The following is an 18,170-nucleotide window of genomic DNA, read 5'->3' on the forward strand; positions in this document are numbered from 1 at the left end:
GGCTTTTGATGGCCGCAGCCGTATCCTTGACTTTCCGATATACAAGCCAACTGCCTATACCAAACAGCAGAAAGCTTGTAATCACGGTTCCGAATATAAAGATGTCTTCAACGTCCTCCACGGAAAGCGCCGCTAGACACACGACACGCCAATTCGCCCACTCGTCCATCGTGTAGCCAGCTGCGAACGTCCCGTCAGGACAGTTGGGTTCCCCCGAAGATGGTGTCAATTGCATTGAGAGAGCAGCTAATTAATTCCATGCTTCTAGTTTCAGACAGACAAGACAGAGCCAAGCAGGGAAGGTCAGGGAGGGGAGGAGAGAAAAATGTGACCGCCTTCATTGAGCAAAAGAGTTATTTTGCTCTCGAGTTCATATGAGAGTTCATATGGTAGTCTGCTGTGTAGCTGCCTAATGGGACAGACTGAGCTGTAGTAGCAGCAGCCTAGGGCATCGTGCAACATATATTACTAATATAATAACCATATGACAGCATTGTATTGTAGACTCAGACACCAGACTCCGTGCCCCTCGGTCTAGAAGCCTTTTTGTGTAAGAAAGTTCCTAATGCTTAAATGTAAGTGTTGTGTTTGAGTAAACTCACTCCTCAGGTGTGATAACAGGCCACCGCACCAGGTTACATTAACGTTCTACACTGTACCTAGAATCTACAGGATATGACATTTTCCTTAACCCTTGTGTTCTCATCGGGTCATTGTGACCTGATGGTGTAGAAACCGAGGGTAGTTTACCTGATGGTGAATAAACCGGATGTAGTTTACCTGATGGTGTACAATATTCTAACTTGTGACTTTCTTCCATTATTTCTTGCAAATGCAAAGAACCCTTGGTCTGCCTGTGTTGGTTCTGATTAGATGTGAGACAGAAAGATGTGAGTCCAATCATCGAATCTGGGCCTTGGAACTCAGAACTACAACCTGGTTTGTCATGTACTCTTCAATCCTCAGAGCTTTTTTATATAGAGGACGGAAATAATAGGTGGCAAGAAACAAAATTTTCAAGTTAGTAAGTTAGAAATGTTTAATGTTCAAGTTTAACAGTGCATTTTACAATTGTTATAACAGCAAGGGATCTGCCAATACGTTGACATTTGTACATTTAAACAAAAGTATTTACATTGTCATTAAGTGTGTTCGACATCGGCTGCATGAAACGAGCGGCGAGAGTTGTCGCTTGCAGTCGGGGAGGGAGTTAAAAACGGCTTCGTAAAGTCGGACTTGTGGTTTGCTGCGTTGATGTCAGTCATGGCCGATCAAGCGCTGTTTGCTTCCTTTATTGTTGACAAACTGCATGGTCCCAAATTTTATTGTTTTCGCTTTAGAACTTGCATGAACCAGTGCACTGAAATTTGTCATTTCATGTATTGGGGTATGTTAAACTCTTTTTCCAATCTGCAGATTGATAATACAACCAGAACTCAACTAAAGTCTTTGTTAGTGGAGATGCGGACTAAAACACTTTCTTCAACAATAGTAGGCTATCACAGTCTGTCAATAAAGGCAAATATTTAATTCAATTGTAGGCCTACTGTTTGGTCCAGATGTGAGCATTGGTGAAACTGAAGATGTCAGAATAAATACAAAACACGCGTCAAAGTTGTCATGTGTGAGTCTGGCCAATCATAAAATAGCTGTGTCGTCATTAGAACCTATGCAGTTGCTCTTGAGAAAATGCCGTCTCAAGTTGGACCAAAAAGTATAACCAGAATTCATGAAGTTGAACACACCTGTTGCATCCCTCCACCCAGCGAACATACAAGGTCAAAGGTGACATGTGTACAAGTCTGTAAATCAGTAATCAATGCAGTAAAACAAACTTTACATTTGGATAAATCAATGATCTACCACAATTAACAGAAAAGCATTACACTCAGGACTGACTCAAGCCACACCCCCTCCGACACAACAGTTGCATCACGCTCAGGACCCTACAGTGTCAACACTCCAAGCACAGCTTTGGTGCATTCTTGGAGCATTTTCCACAGACGAGCCGCTTGCATCCCTGGCAGATCTCAAAAGTTTTATTCCCCGAACATTTGTTGACCTGACACCGTCTCCGTTTCACAGGCTGGAAGGGAGACTCGGGCAGAAGCCGCCTTCGAGCCTCCTCGGCCTTGGACCACTTCTGAGGAGCACACAGCTCCTTCACCAGCCGGAGGATGAACTTCCTCCTGCTGATCCTCACGTTCATGCTCTGCATGTACAGGATGTGAGCGTTGATTGCGGCCAGGTCCAAGATGTTGTAGAACACTGCTACCGGCCAACGGTGGCTGCCTCCCCTTACCGAGTACTGCCGTGCCATCTGGTCCATGACATTGACGCCAGCCTTGGTGCTTTTGTAGTGGGAAAGAGTGTTGGGTAGTTTCTTGTCGCCATCGTCGGTTAAAACAGTCTGATGCATTGTGCTCAGGATACACACATTTGTCTTGGGTTTTGCCTGGTAGACCGTAAGCGAGACTTTTCCAGCCTTCAGCACCTTGGTTGAAAACCTTTCAGAATGAACCTGTGCACACCGAGGCATCCCTCTGATGCTTTTCTTCGCTGTTCCAACAACGGTAGTTTTCTTTGACAAAAGATTGTTAGCCAGCGCCAACGAGGGGAAGAAATTGTGAGTTGTTACATTTCTTCCTTTTCCCAGGAAAGGCTCCACCAGGCACATCACAACACTGTCGGAAAACCGCGGCCCAGCCACGACGCTGTCATCTCTGCCTAGATAGGGCTTTGCGTTCAACATGTATTTGGTTGATGCATCAGCGGCTACCCAGAATTTTATGCCAAATTTGTCCTGTTTATTGGCCATGTACTGCGTGAAACGACACCGGGCCTTGGTGGGGAGAAGCTGCTCGTCTATCGTGATGTTTTCTCCCGGCGTGTAAGAAGCGATGCTGTTTTTCACAAACTTGTCAAATATCTCAGACATCATCGCAAACCTGTCCGTCACCAGCCGGTCAGCCCTTGTGTTCTTGTCGTCGAAGCGCAGATAACGCATGATGTCTCGGAACTTTTGACGAGACATTGTATCTTTGAAAATGGGATTTCCCAAGTCAGCCGACCAATAGTCATCCACCTTCACACTCGTTCCTCCCATGATGCCTCTCAGATAAACGAGACCCACGAACGCCTTCAGTTCCTCGTCTGACACTTTGAACGTTTCGCTTTTCCGCTCCGCTTCCGCTTCCGTGTACCGTCGAATCTTCTGCCACATTTCTGTGTCAATCAAACACAGGAAACTGCTCAGTGGGCTTTCGATGTTTTCCTTGGCGTAACTTGTGGGGCCGGGGGCTTCTTTCATGGCCCCGCCCTCCTCCCCCCCCCTTCCCCGAGAGGCTGTCTGCTCCACCCACACCGTGCCGTCTCTCGCCGTGTCTCTCCACCACGGGTCTCCCGAGCACTCCACCTCAGAGTCCGTTTCCGAGCCTGAATCAGAGTCGGCGCCGTCGTCCCCGTCGTCATCTCCCTCCAAATCCCCACACTGTTCGCCCTCCGAATCCATCTCGTCAATGTTCTGGAGCAAGTCCAGCCCTTTGCGTGGCTTTGTTGGCACACTCTGAGGCATTGTAACCGACGCGAGATTTGAATTGTGGCTGAATCTCTCGCTGCATTCTTGAAACAGACTATCCCATGAGACAGCCTCGTTTTGCCGTGTTCTCTTGGATTCTAAAGTTTCTAGAATAGAAAAACTCTGATCTACAACAGAGAGGGGCTGAGAGTCACTGCCTGGTTCTGGTGCTGCAGAGTCTTGTACATGAGGCTCTGCTTTGATTTGCTCCTCAGTTGTGTTGGTGGGTAGAGAGTCTCCTTCTCTGTTGTCCACTTGGACAGTTTGGTCAAGATGTGAACATTCAACAGAGCCCTCTTGATCAGAATCACATTCCACACTGGAAGACGTGAGTATGGAGTCTGTAGTTTCAGACTTTAGTCCTTGAAGCTGCTCTTCCTCCTGACTGGTCCACAGCTCCTGTTCCTCTTTAATCTGTGGGGGCTCTGAGAGAGAGAAATGCTGCACTTCTGGGAACAGAAGAAGCAAGACAACAGTTAGATGTAGCCTCTGTAAAGGACAGCATGGTTAATCACAAGAAAACTGACATCTAAAGCACACTGAAGAGAAACCTGCTCCTGACTATCCCTCCACCATCATTCTATAGGATGACTAAAGAGGTCAACAAGGAAGACTTTAGACACTAAAATTATAAAATGTCGGATGGACCCTGTGAAACATGATGCAACAGCACCAACCACACCTTTCCAATTCAGCTTTCCCCCTCCTACATGACATAACGATTCTACGCACAGCAGAGTATAACATGAATGTATGAATATCTAACCTGTTCGGTGTAGCTTGATCTCAGGTTGAGCAACAACGTCCAACAGCCGTTGTATCCGCTTCCTCTTCTTCTCAGAACGAGAGATTTCTTCTTGGTACACAGCAAATGTTATTTTAACTTCACCGAAAATCTCTGAAGCTGCTGTTGTTAATCTCTCACTGAGAAATGCTCTGATATGCAAGTTGGAGTCCCTGGTGAAGATGGAGTCTGTAGTTTCAGACTGCAGTCCTTGGAGCTGCTCTTCCTCCTGACTGGTCCACAGCTCCTGTTCCTCTTTAATCTGTGGGGGCTCCGGGAGAGACAGCTGCTGCACTTCTGGGGACAGAAGAGGCAAGAAAAGTTAGATTTAGCCTCAGTTGGGACAGTTTGGTTGGTCAATTCTGTCACTAAATCAGTTCAGTTGTGTTGAAAACGGTAGCTTAATTTGCCTCGGGAGAATGTCCCTGTACTTACTGTAAGTTGCTCTGGATAAGAGCGTCTGCTAAATTACTAAATTATGTAAATGTCACTATCGTGTGAGGGCAAATACAGACTAGTATGCAACAGTGCAAAATACGGTGACAATAAGACGAGAACAGTGTGTCAGTGTGGGTCTCTGGTCTTGTGGCTGCAGAAACCAAACCCCTGTGTCACTGGTCACTAAGACAGTTGTTCGTTTGCACCAAAAGGATTGTAATGTTAAATGATCAGACCTTTATTTAAATTTAAAACAGATATTGGTGAAGCATGGTCTTCGAATTTGATTGAGTACAAAAATGTCTTCACTGCCGACAATGACCGATGTTTGGCGCTTCTAGTGTTAAGAAGTTTAACCACCGTCTTGCTTAGGGCGATTGCGGTTATTAGGTTAACTGCAGCCAACTAAAATATTTATATTCACGGGTATGTTGAATTTGATTCGAAGTATAGGCCCCATGAGATATTTCAAAATACAGTTGGAAAAGTTTTCTTCGAAATAAGGTGCTTTTAGTCAATTATAAATATACATCTAAAGTCAAACTTGGCTGTAATTATACGTTTATGACGTATAAGAACAGCACTGCTATAGAATGCCTTTCAGCGCAATGAGTCGTCGGTCTCATGCCTTAGAGGTCTTCAACCCTGGTCCTCAGGGACCCCCTGTCCTGCACATTTTAAATGTTTCCCTGCTCCAACAAACCTGATTCAAATGAATGGGTCGTTATCTAATTATTCAGAGGCCTGTCAACGACCATTCATTTGAATCAAGGTGAGTTGGAGCAGGGAAACATCTAAAACGTGCAGGACAGGGGGTCCCTGAGGACCAGGGTTGAAGACCATGGGAGTCCTGGGACGTGGTGAAAAGTACTCTAATAACATCCACAAATGGGCTTTTGTGAGAAAGATGCGATAGGTAACTAAAATCAGACAACGGATTAGTTTAAATCACATAGCGTTAAATCTGTCGGTCGGATTAGTTACCAATAGCCCTCTTCCTCTTTTATAGGTCAGCAAATATGAAACAAACCAACCGGCCAGAACCAGATGAAGAAGCGACCCACAAACAGCGAACACGTCCAAACTGATATTTTCCAGCGTGAAAACGATACAAAATAAGATAACGTTAAACATTACAAAACATTAAAGTATGAGTAACAAACCTGTTCGACGTCGCTTAATCTCGGGTGGAGAAACAACGTCCAACAGCTGTTGTAGCCGCTTCCTCTCCTCCTCTGAACGAGAGAATTCTTCTTTACACTCAGCCAACGTTTTTTCAAATCCTTCAAAAATCTTTAAACCTCCTTTTGTTAGTACATCACGGATGAATTCTCCAAACTCATCTGATTTAGCCATTTTAGCAGTGTAAAACTGATACGCAACACTGTTGGCTGTTATTAGCTCCTACTCTCTCCTTAGCCCAGTAGAGTTTCTACTGAATAGTAGTAGCGACGACCAGCTCAGATATAATGATCACGTTATATCTATATTGCCTGTGATGAAGCAACAAATGCAGCGCATACTAGTGATCAACAATCTTTAATACTGCCCTTTGACCTGCTTCCCAACTTAAGCCAGTCCACTCATGAACGTGGTAAGCCCTTTTGCTTCCTCTTCGAAATTCGTGCCGGATGTAAACATCAAGCTTATCCGGTCAGTAGTTCAACAACATTATGCACTTCCTGTGGTTGTGGAATTTGACCATTCAAGGTTTTATGTCGTACATGTAGACTTACATTTATTCGTTTAACTGGCTAATCAATGTATTGTGAAGGGAAAAAAAACTATATTATACCGCAATAATGTCATCAGAATATTACTTTCACCACAATATGCGATATGTTTTCGACTTTACACTGACGAAGTACAAGTCACTCAGCCATCATTTTAGACGTATTTATGGCTGGGCGTTACGAAAACAACCAAAACATTGAAATCCCTGTTTCCTTGTTAATCTTCTATATTAGCTGTCCACAGAATGTCAGGGCAAACTAATGACATTTCTATTTTTTGTTTTACATTACTTTTAAACGTTTTATATAATCCCATTATATCTAGATGTTTATAATACAGTATAGAAAGGTTAAGCAGAAGGCAGTTTAAGAGTTAAAAAAAATATGCTGTCCACATGGTGCGTCCATTGTACCTCGAGGGTCTGGGGTTATCGCCAGTCGTTGTTGTCAGATTGTGGAATACATACGATCCTCTGGAAGATGATAGTACATACTACATTTAGTCATTCAGCAGACGCTCTTATCCAGAGCGATTTACAGTGAGTACAGGGACATTCTCCCCGAGGCAAGTAAGGTGAAGTGCCTTGCCCAAGGACACAACATCATTTTGCACGGCCAGGAATCGAACCAACAAACTTCTGATTAATAGCCAGACTCCCTAACCGCTCAGCCATCTGACCCCCATGATGTGCTGCCATGAACCACAACACCCATCGTGGGTTATTTTATTAAATTAACACAACGCAGAGTAGTCACAAACCGGCATCTATATTATCTCATCAATGATATTAAATCACAGATACATTAACAAATAATCAATGTGGAGCAAGTTCACATGTACATGCAAGTTAACGTGTACATGCAAGTTAACGTGTACATGCAAGTTAACGTGTACATGTCTTCTGTCCCCCTTCTTCTTCCGGCCAGTGTTGCCATTTTACACTGACGCAACACGGCGGAAACATGGTGTTTTTTTATTTGCTACAGAGGTCATTTTATGCATACGCGCCTTCATACACTTGACTGCAAGGGAACATTGTGTGCCAAAGGAATGTCGAATGTCCATTTCCACCAACGCTACTGATGCAGCTTAACCCTTGTGCTGCCCGAAGGTTCACAACGACCCATCGTTGTGCTGCGACAACTTTACCCAATACAAAAACAAGCATTTTCTTTTAGCCTTCTCGCTGTGGGGGGGGGAGACAGACCGACGGTTTTCATATGAGGTAAAGTTGTCGCAACACGTGGGGGGAGGGGTCACAATGACCCGAAGATAACACAAGGGTTAAAAGACCATCTGACAGCAGGTAAAATAAAGCACAATGTCTAAACAGATTCAGCTTTTGGTTTAATCCACTGATGACAAACAGAAAACATGAATCTATCCAACCCAACCTGCTCTGGATTTCTCTTGCTCACTAGAAAAAAACAAACAGATGTTCCAGTCACCAACTGCTTATCCTGACCCCTGACCCCAGTCCTTACCCTGACCCCTGACCCCAGTCTTTACCCTGACCCCTGACCTTACCCTGACCCCAGACCTTACCCTGACCCCAATCTCCCCTATGGCCCAAAAATAATAACACTAAAGAACTTGACTCCAGGTGAACCTACACAGTGAAAGGCACTTAACCCTAACCTGACATGGCAGCACTGATGCAGTTACATACAGTCAATATAATTGTACAACAAAGATAAGAAACATCAGATAAGTACTTGTACTGATTAGGATAAACATGAAAGTGGTAAATCTTTAAATGTATCCCACAGTCATCAGGTGTTAAATCAAATTGTCCTTGTGACATTAATAAGATAACTGTCCCGTGTGCGTCCTCATGTGATCATCAAAATCACTCTTCTTGCAGAATGTATTGTTACATTCTTGACATTCCGATGTTCTCATCATGTGACGAACCAACAGATACTTCCAAATGAACGTTCTGTTACATTCTTGACACTGAAATGGTTGCTCTCCTGTATGTTTTCTCACATGAACAAGAAACTGAGGCCTCCGCATGAAACTTTCGTTACATTCTGGACACCGATACGGTTTCTCTCCTGTGTGCATCCTCATGTGGTCAACCAAAGCAGACTGCTGTCGAAAGGTCTTGTTACACTGTTGACACAGAAACGGTCTCTCTCCTGTGTGTGTCCTCGTGTGTCCCACTAGATTACACTTATAAGCAAAACGTTTGCTACAATGTTGACACTGATATGGTTTTTCTCCTGTGTGTGTCCTCCTATGATCAACCAAGCTAGATCTCTGGCTAAAAGATTTGTCACATTGTTGACACTGAAAGGGTTTTTCTCCGGTGTGTGTTCTCATGTGATCAACAAGATGACCTTTTTGAGCATATTGTTTGTTACATTGTTGACAATGAAAAGGTTTCTCTCCTGTGTGTGTTCTCATGTGCTTGATCAAATGAGATTTAGATATAAAAGTTTTGCTACATTGTTGACACTGATGTCTTGTTTTTACGCTGTGACTTCCCTGTGATCTATTGTGTCCTGGAGGAGCCTCATTATTTTGTGTTCTGTTCTGTAAAAGTATCACTCCTCCATGTTCCTCCTCCTCCAAACTCTGAGCTGCAGGACAGTCTGGAGCTACAACAGAGATGGGCTGAGAGTCACCGCTTGGTTTTGGTGCTGCAGAGTCTTGTTCATCAGGCTCTGCTTTGATTTGCTCCTCAGTTGTGTTGGTGGGTAGAGAGTCTCCTTCTCTGTCCTCCACTTTAACAGTCTGGACAAGATGTGAACATTCAGAGGAGACCTCCTGATCAGAATAATGTTCCACACTGAGAGAAGTGAAGATGGAGTCTGTAGTTTCAGACTGCAGTCCTTGGAGCTGCTCTTCCTCTTGACTGGTCCACAGTTCCTGTTCCTCTTTAATCTGTGGGGGCTCCGGGAAAGAGAGCTGCTGCACTCCTGGGGGAAGAAGAGGAAAGACAACCGTTAGATGTAGCCTCTGTAAGGGACAGTATGGTTGGTCATCATTCTGTTACTTTAGCCTGTTACACGTTTATGATGTGATCATAGGTTTGATATGGACGAGAGAAAAAATAAAAAGTTCACTTGTGTCAGTAGCTTAACACGCCTGGCAAGTAAAGATTTTGACAAAAAAAATTACCATTCGAATTTGAGTAGCCTGAAATTCCTAAGCTTGAATTTTTGGACAATTCTATGCTGTTCTATGTTGTTAGTTGTTACTAACGATGGAAGTTATTGTTAGTTTACATTAAATTGAGCTTGGTTAGCAGTCACACACATAGTTTTCCTAAATGAAATTTTGCTTAGAATTAAAAGCTTGGGACGGCCTGAGTTCGACGAACTGTTCAATTTTCACGTGACCGTTCCATAGGCCAGCTGAGCCAAAGTCACGTGAAAATCGAACGATTTGTTCACCTCTTTGTGAGTCTTCGGATGTTTATCAAACCACATTTTTTTCCATTCTTGTGTTCTTGCAAACTTGTTTGACTTCATCTTTCATTTCCCAAGTACGGTTCCAATCCAAAGAACACAAGTCACCAAGAACGCCAAAAATACCTGGAAATGTTCTTCATCCGAGGATGCATCGGATGGTGACTTGGTCAGCAAGAACACATCTGACTTACTAAAAGTCATTACAAGAACACATCTGACTTACTAAAAGTCATTACAAGAACACATCTGACTTACTAAAAGTCATTGCAAGAACACACGCATCTCAAATAGTGATGGGAAGTTTGAATCATTTTAATGACTCGGTTCTTTGAATCTCGTTCACAGGGGCGGATATAGAAAAATATGGAGATTTTGAGGGGTGGCACCCCGTTAGCCTTGCACTTTTCTAATATTAGTCATTAATAGATCATTCCTCTGGTGTGGTCTGCTGTCTCTCTCCGCTATCTCTGCTGCCTTGCTTCCTTGAGCTGGAGTCTTCTATGGTCAGTTTGAGCCTATCTTGTGTTCAAATGAAAGCAACTTCGGTCGGCTGAGTGTGGAGGGTGGCTGGAATTATCTCATGCTGCATTTACTTGCATTCAGATATTAGAAATTAGCTCTCGCAAATGTCCGATGAGCCACAACTTTTCTTTGTTTTCAAAGCTGCCAACTGGGGTGGCAGCTGGAGTGGCAATATTATTTATAGGCTGGCTGTTGCCACCCTTTGCCACCCTGGTAGATCCGCCCCTGCTCGTTCAGCAAAATGGGGGAGTGTATGTAAACCAGCAGACGCTATTTTAAGAAAAAATGTTGCATTCTAAAAATGCATTATGACAATTTGTATGATGTGACATGCTCATTATCACACTAGCATTTAAACATCACGGGAAACAAATACACTTCCTTGAACTGTAAGTAAAGTCCAAAACCTGTCATTATTACTTGTGAACGAATATCATTCAAGTCTTACTAAACCTAGTCACGCGAGAGTGAATGAGGTAAACAAATATTTTCTGTTTCCTCTTCTGAGCCTATGCAGGTCACGTGAAAAATTATCCAAAGTCTGGTTCCTGTGAGAAACTGCTAGGTGTAGTATAGTATGACGTGAATGAGATTTGTTCACAAGTCATAATAACAGCTTTTGTTTATGTAACTTTTTTTGTTTAATCTCGGCCACAAAAAAATGAACAAATCACTGAGACTACTCGTTACTCACGAGTCATAGGCTACTAAAGATGACATCACTAATCTCAAATCGTTCCCGTCCTCGCGGTCTTGCAAGACCGTTCTCGCAAAACGCTTGGCAAGTACGTTCATATGGTTATTTGGATTGATAGACAGCCTTCAAGTCGTTCACGAACGACACATTACGATTGAGTATAAATATCGAACCTGTTCGGTGTAGCTTGATCTCGGGCTGAGTAACAACGTCCAACAGCCGTTGTAGCCGCTTCCTCTCCTCCTCTGAGCGAGAGATTTGTTCTTTATACTCAGCAAGCGTTTTTTCAACTCCTCCGAAAATCTCCAAAGCTGCCGTTGATAATATCTCACTGATGAATTCTCTAAACAATTCTGATTTAGACATTTTTGCAGTAATACTTTGTACAGAGATGTTTGCAAGAGCTCCTGGCTCTCTCGCTCGCCCAGTGGAGTTCATAGTGAACAGTAGCCTACCGACGCCCTGCTCAGCCAAAATACGGCCCTCCTTTACTACCTTCTGAATATCTCCTGTAAATGACACCTGCAGTTCATAGTTCTGTAATCCACTGCATTAACACTGCCCTTCAAAGAACTGTACTACTTGCTAGTCCAGTGGTCCCACTCGCAGTGTAAGCGTTTCCGCTTCCCGCAAGTAAATTCTTGCCGGATGTAAACAATATAGATTTATTTTTACCGTTGTCCGACAACGTAGATAAAACAGCTTCCTGCTGTAGTGGTATTACTTTTTAATGATTTAGGTCGTTACAGTTATCAAAATCTAACTTACACCACAGGACACATTTAAGAATTTACAATGACAAGAATCCAACCAATGACGTTCATTACAGACACTGTAGATAGAAACTGATTGGTCGAAGGCTTAACGGACCTCCTTCAAAATGTACAATGTTTAAAATATGTCTCCATGTTCAGACTTTCATAACTTTCATAATCACAAATTATAATTATTATTTGGTGTGTGTTTGTGAATCCATTCTATCTTTCATATATTCTGCCTGGCTTCCATTTTCTCAATTTTCTCCCTAGGGGTTTAAAGTAGAAGGAAGGAGTTTCACCATCCAGGCTGCTGGCTTGCCCGCTAGCCATCCGGGCTGCAAGTCAGCCCCTTCACCAGCAGGGGGCACCACAGGTCGTTCCTCAACACGGAGACAGACCACTCATCATGCAATTTACAGACCATCAAATCAACGGCACTTAAGGATGGAACTGTGGTTTGTTTTCTTTTTTATATAAACTATGCATTTGTTGTTTTGACACACATGCTAGGGAATATAATTTGTAAATTAACTGCATTGTTACAATGTATAAAGTAATAGTAATTGTAACACTCACTATCTCTCTGTTACATTGGAAATGTAAAGCCTGTAACCTATTCCATACAGACTGAGGGTATCGTTTATCTGTGGGAATATGGAAATGTGTTTATTATTATAGTTAATTATTTTTATGTTTTTTTGTTTTTATCTTTTATTTATTGTGACCAACCAACAACTTTCTTCGAATACAATTACATATTTTTGCGATATTTGATATTTTATTTTGTTGTTGTCGTTGAAATGTGGAATAGGCCTAAAGCAATAGATCCTCCTGCCTTCAAATGCATACCGTAAGCTACAAATCTAAAGTTGAACCGTGCGTTTAGCAGCCGGGTGTAGACGTCTTTTTGCGTCCGTATAGAACTTTTTCCACAGAGAGTAGTGATGGGAAGTTCGGTTCTTTTTACTGATTCGGTTCTTTGAATCTCGTTCAGTAAAATGAACGAATCTTTTTTCGAGTCATTTGTTCATTTCAGGGGGGGGGGGGGGGGGGGGGGGGGGTTGGGGGCTGGGGGCTATACGTCCACTGCAAAGGACGTATAGCCCCTATACGTCCACTGTAGGTTAGTGCATGACATGTGCACCAGCAAATACTATTTCAAAATAAATTCCTGCATTAAAATAATGTATCATGAGTTTGTATGATTTGGTCGTGTATTATCACACTAGCACTTAATTATCACGTCAAACAATTACACTGCACTAAACTGTAAGTGTAAATGTAAAGTGAAAATAACAAAACCAGTCAGTATGATGACTTGAGCGAATATCATTCATTCACGTCTTACTAAAACAGCGGCCACGCGAAAGGGAATAAGGAAACTGTTTCCTCTACTAAAAAATACAATGCGGGTCACGTGAAAAAGGGATCCAAAGACTCGTAGAAAGACCGAGTCGGGAAAGGAACGAATCGTTCGTTTCCTCTTGCTACAGCCTATACAGGTCACGTGAAAAATGATCCAAAAACTCGTAGAAAGACCGAGTCGGGAAAGGAACGAATCGTTCGTTTCCTCTTGCTACAGCCTATACAGGTCACGTGAAAAATGATCCAAAGACTCGTAGAAAGACCGAGTCGGGAAAGAAACGAATCGTTCGTTTCCTCTAGCTACAGAGCCTATGCAGGTCACGTGAAAAATGATCCAAAGACTCGTAGAAAGACCGAGTCGGGAAATGAACGAATCACTCGTTGAGAGGACTCGTTACTCCCGAGTCCTTATAAGGATTCGTTCAAAATGAACGAATCGTTCACGAACGACACATCACTAACAGAGAGTAGAAGCTCACCAAAAATCCAAAAAGCCAAATTTATAGGTAAGAATGTTAAGAGTATTCATGCAGTCGATGTGGATGCTGTGGGGTTGTATTAAACGTTTTCGGAGACGGTGAAAAAGAGTTTCGCCCACGCAACCCTCAGTCCTCGGAGAGGGCGCGGATACAAAGCTTGACAAAAGCTACATTTTAAAGTTGTACATGTTTTAGAAAAGAAAAAAAAGATTTTCAATCGGTAGTTATGTATTTTCTCAAACTAAAGGCCTACTTTCAACAAAAACGTGTTGGATCCCATTTTTTTTTTACTATTCAGGTTACATAACCGACATAGATTCGCGTAGTTTTTTCCGGGAAGTTCAAGACTTCAAGTGTAAAATGTCGACACAGGTCAACAGGTATTCGACAGGTTGTTGCTGAGCAACAGGCCACATTGTTATTCCTGCTCTGGCATGGTCTTTAGAGGTCAGGTTAGATGTAAAAGCAAGGGTGACAACTGTTTAGTTTTATTCGCAAAACCATCTTCAGTGCGCTAGGAGCATATTGTATCCTCATGTGATTAGCTCTTTATTGAACCACAATTATGCTTCATTTCACTTGTATCACCTACATATTATTGCTATTTTGAATTCCAAATTTAATAACTTGTACTTAATGTTACTAGATATTTGTGTACTAGTTTAGATTACATTAACACTGAGAGTGTTAAACCAGTTTTGAGTACAGTTATCTTATGAACAGCTGAACAGGATCTTTGAGATGTGTGTCCTTATCAAGCACAAAACGATATTTACATAAATCTAGGTTTACGTTATAGCCTACTGCTGTTAGAACGGAATATGTCTGTGTGTGTGACTGTGTGTGTGTGTGTGTGTGTGTGTAGATGGAGGATGTCCCTGAGGAGAAGACGGAGGGTGAAGGAGATGAGGTGTCTGGTGAAGGACCCAGCTCCTCTAAACACACTGGGTGAGAGAGACTGAGAACAACAGCTATTTACAGGACACTGTCTCTGTTACTGAACAGTAAATATATAGAGGATCAATGAGCCTCCATGACGCTGATCAGATACAGACTGTGTGTTCAGTGAGTATCACAGGATGTGATGGGGGGGTGGAGGAGCACTGTGTGACTGTTTCCTGTTTGACTGTTTCCTGTGTGACTGTTTCCTGTTTGACTGTTTCCTGTGTGACTGTTTCCTGTTTGACTGTTTCCTGTGTGACTGATCCTATTTGCAGCAAACTAATGAGGAGGACCTCCCTACAGAGGATCAAGGAAGAGGTAAGACAACAGACAACTTAAGATACTGTACTACTGGATACAAGTCAGATACACTAACCACTTAAATGCATTATATCTACGTATGTGTGTGAATGGTGTGTGTATATGTCTGTTTGTGTGTGCATGTATGACTGTGTGTGTGTATGGTCTTGTTTAACTACCATTGTAAACTTGAAACTACCTTTTGCTGGGCCCCACAACTTTAACGCAGTTTTATGGTTGGAATTATGCATATGTATGTACTACACACACATGTGTGTTTATATACTTATATACAATAACAAATATGTGTGTGTGTAGACCCAGAGGGATCCAGAAGGGCTCCAGCTATCTGATGATGGTTCCAGCTCGTCGAGTACATTATCACCATTAAGACAGGAAAGCCCAGTCTACGCTTACCGTCCCGCCCCTATTAAAAGGGAGTATGATTGTAAGAGACCAAGAGACAACAGACCCATTCCAACATTGTATTTATCCACTCTTCCTTCCCTCCCTCCTTCTCCCGTAGATGGAAGATGACAAGTGACAACAGGCCCATTCTAACATCTTATTTGTCAATTTTTCCTTAATCCAATGTTGGAAACAGCAATGTTCATGGTGAGCAAATGTTTAACTGGCATTTGTGGGTGAATATATAGACATATACTGTACATGAACCTCTCAACATAAAAATCTAATATTTTTCCTTCTCCTACTATAAAATCCTAAACTGCCAGAGGTCCAATGTCCATCCCCGGAATTTACCTTTTAGACTACATCCATTCTCAGATCTTACACCCTCAGGTAAACAGATGACATACTACAGTACAGTCAGTGAGAAGCAAACTGTCAGTGACATTTATGTTGAATTAAATTTAAAACTGTACGCATGCTCTTGTCAAGGACAACGTTGTTTTGAGAGGACTAGTAATTGATGTTAGATTTGCGGGGCAAGTCAGGACACCAAGATGTTACAAACAACCTTGTTTCTCTCTCTTCTTCTCTTTCTGTTTCTACCTCTCTCCCCCTTTTCTTTATAATCGCTCTTCTCAGGTGATGATCAGGTCAGCTTTAGACGCCACTTCTCTCAGAACTGTCCTAATCTCCTCGGACAGGTACTCCATGTTCAACACCCTAACTATCATACGTTTCAGTAAAAAATATTAAAGACCAACACATTTTTTGACATACATTTATTCAACATTTTAATATTATTACTACTGACACAATTTATTCTGGTACATCGATATGTGTGTCCTTATCAAGCACAAAACGATATTTACATAAATCTAGGTTTACGTTATAGCCTACTGCTGTTAGAACGGAATATGTCTGTGTGTGTGACTGTGTGTGTGTGTGTGTGTGTGTGTAGATGGAGGATGTCCCTGAGGAGAAGACGGAGGGTGAAGGAGATGAGGTGTCTGGTGAAGGACCCAGCTCCTCTAAACACACTGGGTGAGAGAGACTGAGAACAACAGCTATTTACAGGACACTGTCTCTGTTACTGAACAGTAAATATATAGAGGATCAATGAGCCTCCATGACGCTGATCAGATACAGACTGTGTGTTCAGTGAGTATCACAGGATGTGATGGGGGGGTGGAGGAGCACTGTGTGACTGTTTCCTGTTTGACTGTTTCCTGTGTGACTGTTTCCTGTTTGACTGTTTCCTGTGTGACTGTTTCCTGTTTGACTGTTTCCTGTGTGACTGATCCTATTTGCAGCAAACTAATGAGGAGGACCTCCCTACAGAGGATCAAGGAAGAGGTAAGACAACAGACAACTTAAGATACTGTACTACTGGATACAAGTCAGATACACTAACCACTTAAATGCATTATATCTACGTATGTGTGTGAATGGTGTGTGTATATGTCTGTTTGTGTGTGCATGTATGACTGTGTGTGTGTATGGTCTTGTTTAACTACCATTGTAAACTTGAAACTACCTTTTGCTGGGCCCCACAACTTTAACGCAGTTTTATGGTTGGAATTATGCATATGTATGTACTACACACACATGTGTGTTTATATACTTATATACAATAACAAATATGTGTGTGTGTAGACCCAGAGGGATCCAGAAGGGCTCCAGCTATCTGATGATGGTTCCAGCTCGTCGAGTACATTATCACCATTAAGACAGGAAAGCCCAGTCTACGCTTACCGTCCCGCCCCTATTAAAAGGGAGTATGATTGTAAGAGACCAAGAGACAACAGACCCATTCCAACATTGTATTTATCCACTCTTCCTTCCCTCCCTCCTTCTCCCGTAGATGGAAGATGACAAGTGACAACAGGCCCATTCTAACATCTTATTTGTCAATTTTTCCTTAATCCAATGTTGGAAACAGCAATGTTCATGGTGAGCAAATGTTTAACTGGCATTTGTGGGTGAATATATAGACATATACTGTACATGAACCTCTCAACATAAAAATCTAATATTTTTCCTTCTCCTACTATAAAATCCTAAACTGCCAGAGGTCCAATGTCCATCCCCGGAATTTACCTTTTAGACTACATCCATTCTCAGATCTTACACCCTCAGGTAAACAGATGACATACTACAGTACAGTCAGTGAGAAGCAAACTGTCAGTGACATTTATGTTGAATTAAATTTAAAACTGTACGCATGCTCTTGTCAAGGACAACGTTGTTTTGAGAGGACTAGTAATTGATGTTAGATTTGCGGGGCAAGTCAGGACACCAAGATGTTACAAACAACCTTGTTTCTCTCTCTTCTTCTCTTTCTGTTTCTACCTCTCTCCCCCTTTTCTTTATAATCGCTCTTCTCAGGTGATGATCAGGTCAGCTTTAGACGCCACTTCTCTCAGAACTGTCCTAATCTCCTCGGACAGGTACTCCATGTTCAACACCCTAACTATCATACGTTTCAGTAAAAAATATTAAAGACCAACACATTTTTTGACATACATTTATTCAACATTTTAATATTATTACTACTGACACAATTTATTCTGGTACATCGATATGTGTGTCCTTATCAAGCACAAAACGATATTTACATAAATCTAGGTTTACGTTATAGCCTACTGCTGTTAGAACGGAATATGTCTGTGTGTGTGACTGTGTGTGTGTGTGTGTGTGTGTGTAGATGGAGGATGTCCCTGAGGAGAAGACGGAGGGTGAAGGAG

The 18,170-nt window shown here is 42.4% G+C and overlaps 2 protein-coding genes across 2 annotated transcripts; both read right to left on the reverse strand.

Moving 5' to 3' along the window:
* Nucleotides 1-1,030: 1,030 nt before the first annotated feature.
* Nucleotides 1,031-6,435, reverse strand: LOC124483390. The gene is made up of 3 exons (XM_047043824.1): nt 5,963-6,435; nt 4,344-4,658; nt 1,031-4,026 (listed from the first exon to the last, which is right to left on the reverse strand). The coding sequence occupies exons 1-3, from the start codon at nt 6,153-6,155 to the stop codon at nt 1,955-1,957; spliced, it is 2,580 nt and encodes an 859-aa protein (XP_046899780.1). The 5' UTR covers nt 6,156-6,435; the 3' UTR covers nt 1,031-1,954.
* A 1,287-nt stretch (nt 6,436-7,722) lies between these two features.
* On the reverse strand, nt 7,723-11,921 carry LOC124483412 (putative zinc finger protein 286B). The gene is made up of 2 exons (XM_047043858.1): nt 11,345-11,921; nt 7,723-9,457 (listed from the first exon to the last, which is right to left on the reverse strand). The coding sequence occupies exons 1-2, from the start codon at nt 11,607-11,609 to the stop codon at nt 8,337-8,339; spliced, it is 1,386 nt and encodes a 461-aa protein (XP_046899814.1). The 5' UTR covers nt 11,610-11,921; the 3' UTR covers nt 7,723-8,336.
* Nucleotides 11,922-18,170: the final 6,249 nt, after the last annotated feature.

The sequence above is a fragment of the Hypomesus transpacificus genome, chromosome 21 (assembly GCF_021917145.1).
Source record: "Hypomesus transpacificus isolate Combined female chromosome 21, fHypTra1, whole genome shotgun sequence".
Taxonomy (NCBI): domain Eukaryota; kingdom Metazoa; phylum Chordata; class Actinopteri; order Osmeriformes; family Osmeridae; genus Hypomesus; species Hypomesus transpacificus.